General features: G+C 37.3%; 1 protein-coding gene across 1 annotated transcript; it reads right to left on the reverse strand.

The window, feature by feature from the left end:
- Positions 1 to 1,763: 1,763 nt before the first annotated feature.
- On the reverse strand, positions 1,764 to 5,357 carry LOC126891506 (uncharacterized). The gene is made up of 3 exons (XM_050660682.1): positions 3,136 to 5,357; positions 2,169 to 2,844; positions 1,764 to 1,841 (listed from the first exon to the last, which is right to left on the reverse strand). The coding sequence occupies exons 1-3, from the start codon at positions 5,355 to 5,357 to the stop codon at positions 1,764 to 1,766; spliced, it is 2,976 nt and encodes a 991-aa protein (XP_050516639.1).
- Positions 5,358 to 5,869: the final 512 nt, after the last annotated feature.

A 5,869-nucleotide genomic window follows, 5' to 3' on the forward strand; every position in this document is an offset into this window, starting at 1 on the left:
AACATTCTCCCCCACCAAAATGCAGCTTTGAATGGTGCATTTTAAAACTATTACAAGCTAATAAACAAAAAAAAATAACTTAAATCATGGCACTTTGGAATAAATCCCAAAAAAAATTAAACAATATCATACTAATAACAAGATCAACAAAAAAACTAAGGAATTATTTAGATAGGCAGAGGACACAGCTTGACCAGGGGGCGTCGAAGAATTCCCTTTGTGGTCTCAACATCCGCAACTCTTATAATTCCATCCTGTCCCGGAAATACTTGGGATATTCGTCCCAAACGCCATTGCGACGGAGGGATATTATCATCCTTTATAAGGACCATCGTTCCTAGTTCGATAGGTTTTAAATTATCGGATGAAGTCCATTTACTGCGCTGATGCAAAGTATGCAAATATTCTTTGCTCCAGCGTTCCCAAAAAGTTTTATGCATTTGATTTATTAACTTCCATCTCATCAAATGAGATGCAGGAATATACGCTCCATCAAGAGGTTCAAACACAGCCGAAAGAGGTTCTAGATTTAAAAAATGACCCGGCGTTAGAACTGACAAATCATTAGGATCAGAACTTATAGGGGTCAAGGGCCTAGAATTAAGATACGATTCAATCTGAATTACGACCGTGTTTAGTTCCTCATATGACAAGATCTGATCGCCTATAACGCGAGCTAGGTGCGTCTTTACTGACTTTATTCCCGCCTCCCATAAACCGCCAAAGTGGGCAGCAGATGCAGCATTAAAATGGAAGGAAATATTTTCAGTTGAAGCAGCATTTTTCATGAGGTTAAGGTATTTAGCAGCGCCAACAAAATTACTGCCACGATCAGAATATAAATTATCAACCCTACCACGACGAGCTATGAAACGCTGCAAAGCAGAGAGAAAAGTCTCACTCGATAAATCACTAGCTAACTCTAAATGAAGAGCTTTGGTGACCATGCAAACAAAGAGGCAAAGATACACCTTACAAGATTTAGCTCCTCGATAGCGATTCATCACAACATAAAACGGTCCACCAAAATCCATACTTGAATTCAGGAAGGGTTTAACCTGGGAAATTCTAACTAGGGGTAAGTTACCCATTGGAGGTTGGTAATTTCTAGGATTGGGCCTCCAACACTGTATAAATTTTGACAAAACCGAGCGTATAGCACGCTTAGGAGACAAAATCCAAAATGACTGAGCAAGCAAAAAACTAACTGTACGCAGCCCAGCATGACAGTATCGTTTATGGTAATAATCAATCAGCAAATAAGTTAATGGACTTTCGCGAGGTAGGATGCAAGGAAATTTCTTATCAATCGAAACAGACAAATATCTAAGACGACTGCCAACCCGTAATACTCCTTGATCATCGATAAAGCAGGACAACTTTCGCAAAGGTTTGGAAAAAACATTTCCCTCGAACTCCCTTTCAAAATATCGATGTTGAGTATATTTAACTAGCATAATCAACGACTCATAAAGTTCCATTGAACTTAAGGGACCTTCTCTCTTATCATTGGGGAATTTTGAATTCCAAGCAAACCTCAAGATCCAAGCTATAAGTCGTCGTATAAACGAGAAATCGGAAATGTCATTCAGTAGATTCTCAAGAAAATTATCATCATTAACACAAGCCAAAGTTACCGTACGCTCCTCATCAAGCATTTCAGCACACTCAGAAAAGCAACAGGAAGCGTCTGGAATGGGATCGGTGTTATACAAAAACTCAGGACCTGCAAACCAATGAGATTGCTCCAACATTAGAGCAGGTTAAACACCTCTGGAAGCCAAATCAGCGGGATTCTGAGCAGAAGGAACATAAAACCAACTATTAGGAGAAAGGCGTTCCTGTATATATGAAACCCGGTTAGAAACAAAAGTTTTCCAACGATGAGGAGAGGATTTTATCCAACTTAGAGCTACCTGAGAATCGGACCAAGCTACAAATTTTGCGATTTTAAGTTTAGGATCTAATACTCTGACTACAAACTGCATGAGTTTAGATAGTAGAACTGCAGCGGACAGCTCCAAACGTGGAATGCTTACAGTTCTTATGGGAGCCACTTTTGACTTCGCGCAAACAAAAAAGACACAAACCTGACCATCTGGTAGAACAAAACGCAAATAAATAACAGCGGCATAACCCTTTTCACTACTGTCACAAAACCCATGTACCTCACAACAAATATACCTGGACACGAACATGCACCTAGGTATTTCAAGCTGTGCAAGGGATAACAGTTGTTCCTTATACTGGTTCCAAACTTTACAAATTGAGTCTGGAGGAGAGTCATCCCAGTCGATTCCGGACAACCATAAACGTTGGATAAGGTGCTTCGTGAACAAAGTCATGGGAGCTAGAAACCCTACAGGATCAAACACTCGGGCCAATTCAGACAACATACTTCTCTTAGTACAAGATTTGTCCAGAGCTGTCACTTCAAAAGAAAAACAATCCAACTGTGCATTCCATACAAGTCCAAGGATTTTTAGAGGTGACGAACAACTATTATCATCAAAGGAAATAGGTTTCTTACCAATATGCGACTCCAGTAGACCTTCTAATAATCGCATATCATTGCTCGACCACTTACGCAATTCAAACTGACCTCGAGATAACAAGGATATCAACTCATTCCGAAGATCTAGCGCAATTTCTAAGGTATCACCACCACACACTATATCGTCAACATAAGTACTCGTACGCAAAACTTCAGCGGCAAGGGGAAACTCTCTACCTTCATCTTCACTCAGCTGCAACAAAGTCCTTAAAGCAAGAAAAGGAGCAGACGATACACCATAAGTTACTGTTAATAGCCGAAATTCCTGTAACTCTTCATCAGGAGAGAATCTAAAAACAATCCTCTGATAATCACAATGACTTTTCTCAACTCGTATCTGCCTATACATCTGCTTAATATCCGTGGATAAGACATATTTATGAAGTCGAAAACCCAATAAAATAGTTAAAATATCTTGTTGTAGTTTCTTTCCAGTAAACAAGCACTGATTAAGAAAATTCTGATTTCCAATTCGAGCAGAAGCATTAAATACAACTCGCAACTTGGTAGTCAAACTATCAGGTTTTAATACAGCATGGTGAGGAATATAGTAACAAGATAATGGACGAGAAGTTTCTGACACAAGCTCCATATGATGCAAATCCAAATAATCTTTCATAAAGGTACAATATTCCTGATAAACACTAGGATTTTTCAAAAGCCTTTTTTCTAAGGAAAGAAAACGATTTACAGCTAACTCAAACATTCCTAGAAAAACAGGAGATAATTCCCTGAAAGGTAGAGCAACGGTATAACGACCAGAGCCGTCTCGACAAACACTCTCAACAAAATTTTTCTCACAAAGAATATCTTCAGGAGCTGAACATTCTACTTCAGGAACAGTTTCTAAACTCCAAAACTGCTTTACAGACTCCTCCAACGAAACCATTTGATCCACGTGACAAAACAACGAGGTGGCAGATGTCATAGGAACCGAACTACAGGGACCCATAAGGACATAGCCAAAAACGGTATTAAGAGAATCAGGCATACCTCTAGGAGTTTGAACTTTACCTTCTAATAATAACTGAGAAAAGATATCAGCTCCAAGCAATAAGTCCACCTTACCAGATAGATGAAACCGAGGATCTGCCAACTTTAAATTAGCAATATAAGACCAATGCCCAACATCCAAACTAACAACGGGTAGGTCCTCACAAATTTTTGGCAACACAAACGCCTCACAATTAAAAATAGGATCCACTCTATCCACAGGTTTTATCTGAAGATCAACTCGACCAACCACTGTACTTTTTATAGCACCAATACCTTGTACCGATAAGGTAGCAGAAGAATGTCTAATACCTAACTGACCAATACAAGACTGAGATACAAAAGAGGTCATGCTGCCCCCATCAATTAAAGCTCGAACAGGTTGATACAATCCACAACCATCCATAATTTCTACCACAGCAGTAGCTAACAAAACGCTCGAGTTTTTTGAGGTAACACTACCTAATGATGCAGCATGTGAGCTCAATGTTCCAGTATTAACCTGAGCATCAGAAGAAGCAGTAGTTGGAACGGCAGCAACAGAAGTAGCGCCTTGAGTGGCACTTTCAGAACTTTTAAAATGTAAAAGACTATGGTGGGATGAATTACAATGACAACAACGAGAGGTGACACTACAACTACGAGAATCGTGTTTTTCTAAACATTTAAAACAAAGACGCATTCTCTTACAAGCGTTGTACCGTTCATAAGGAGATTTATTTAAAAATAAAGAACAATCTTTTAAATGGTGATCGGCAGAACATAACAAACAAGTCGTCGCATTAGGCTTCGAAAAAAAACTATAGCGATTATTGACTTTAGAACCATTTTTGGTTCTTTGGACATTTGCATTGTGTTTAGAAGGCGATTTATTTTTTCTATTAGAATCCTTGGGAGAACAAGGCGACAACAAGGATGAGTCAAACGAAATGCATTGACTTTCCAGGAAATCAGATAATTGAATAAAAGTAGGCATTTCACTAGACCCATGTAATAATTCAAACCGTTGGTGAGTCTCCTCGTCAAGCTTAGTGAGAATTTTGTAAGCTAACACAAAATCCGAAATTTTATAACCCAAATTTTCTAAAGCTAATAAATTTTCCGAAAAGGTATCAATTAAATTACTATAACTATCAGAATTCTTAAACATAGTTGCGGGAGCTTCTTCAATTTTGCACCAATGTGCCATTGCACGCAAACGTTTATTTAAATACCTATTTTTTAATTTATCATAAATCCTAACATAATTTTCTCTAGCTAAAGGCAAGGATTTAGCTAACCTTAAAGGAGGCCCTTCTAAACTTTGAATCAAATACGTTAATTTTTCCGTATCATCAACGTTAGGTCTACGGTGCACAAGCGCATCGAACAAGTCAAAAAAAGTAATTGCTGACGTAAACTCACCGGAAAATTTAACTAATTCTAACTGCGGCAAGCGAACATTACTAGGAGGTTGTACTGCATTCGAAGCGGCGATATTTTGCTCATTTTTTTGACTATTATCATCATTTTCAAAGAGATCCGCGAAATTAGCCTTGATCTGATAATAATCATTTAAAAATTGGGAACGAATAATGTCCTCAGAATCTAATTGAGCATCCGTAGGTTCAGAGTTCAAAAGATTTGTAACGATGTTTTGATGATTTTTATTAAAACTCTCCAAAACATCGTCTAACTCTGAGTACCGAACACGAAAAAGCGACTGCTTATGAACCTCTGTAAGAGAAGAATTGGATAAACGCAATAACGTTTCTAAATCGTTCATTGCCATTCTCCTTTGAAACGTATATTTTTTCAATTTATCAGCCATTATGGAGAAAAAAGAATAAAAATTTGTTTAACGTAATCAACGATAAAATTAAAAATACAAATAATCAACGATCCCCTGGTCAAGCTGCCACTGGCATAAAGAGAACGCAATTTTGACTATAAATAAATTCAAATAGCTAATATTTTACAAGTTTAATGACCTAAACAATTGAATTTAATAATTTATCAAAAAACAAGAATCCTTATCAAGCTGCCGTAAAGGCGAGGACTTTAAAATTTGAAAACTCACAAAATTCTGTGTATTGAATACCTGAAAACCATTCAAGGTCAACCAATTAACATTACCTGCTACACGAAATAAAGAGGCAAAAAACTGTAGGCAATGTTTTTTTTGGGCGTTATTCCAAAATGCAAATTTTTTTATAATACTCAAAAATTAATTGTTAACAAGCAATTGTATACAAACGAGGAAAAACAAGTCACCCCAACAATTAATGAACAATTAATTATAAAAACAATAAAGTTTAAATTCTTTAAAAAACCGACTATCAA

The sequence above is a fragment of the Diabrotica virgifera genome, chromosome 9 (assembly GCF_917563875.1).
Source record: "Diabrotica virgifera virgifera chromosome 9, PGI_DIABVI_V3a".
Taxonomy (NCBI): domain Eukaryota; kingdom Metazoa; phylum Arthropoda; class Insecta; order Coleoptera; family Chrysomelidae; genus Diabrotica; species Diabrotica virgifera.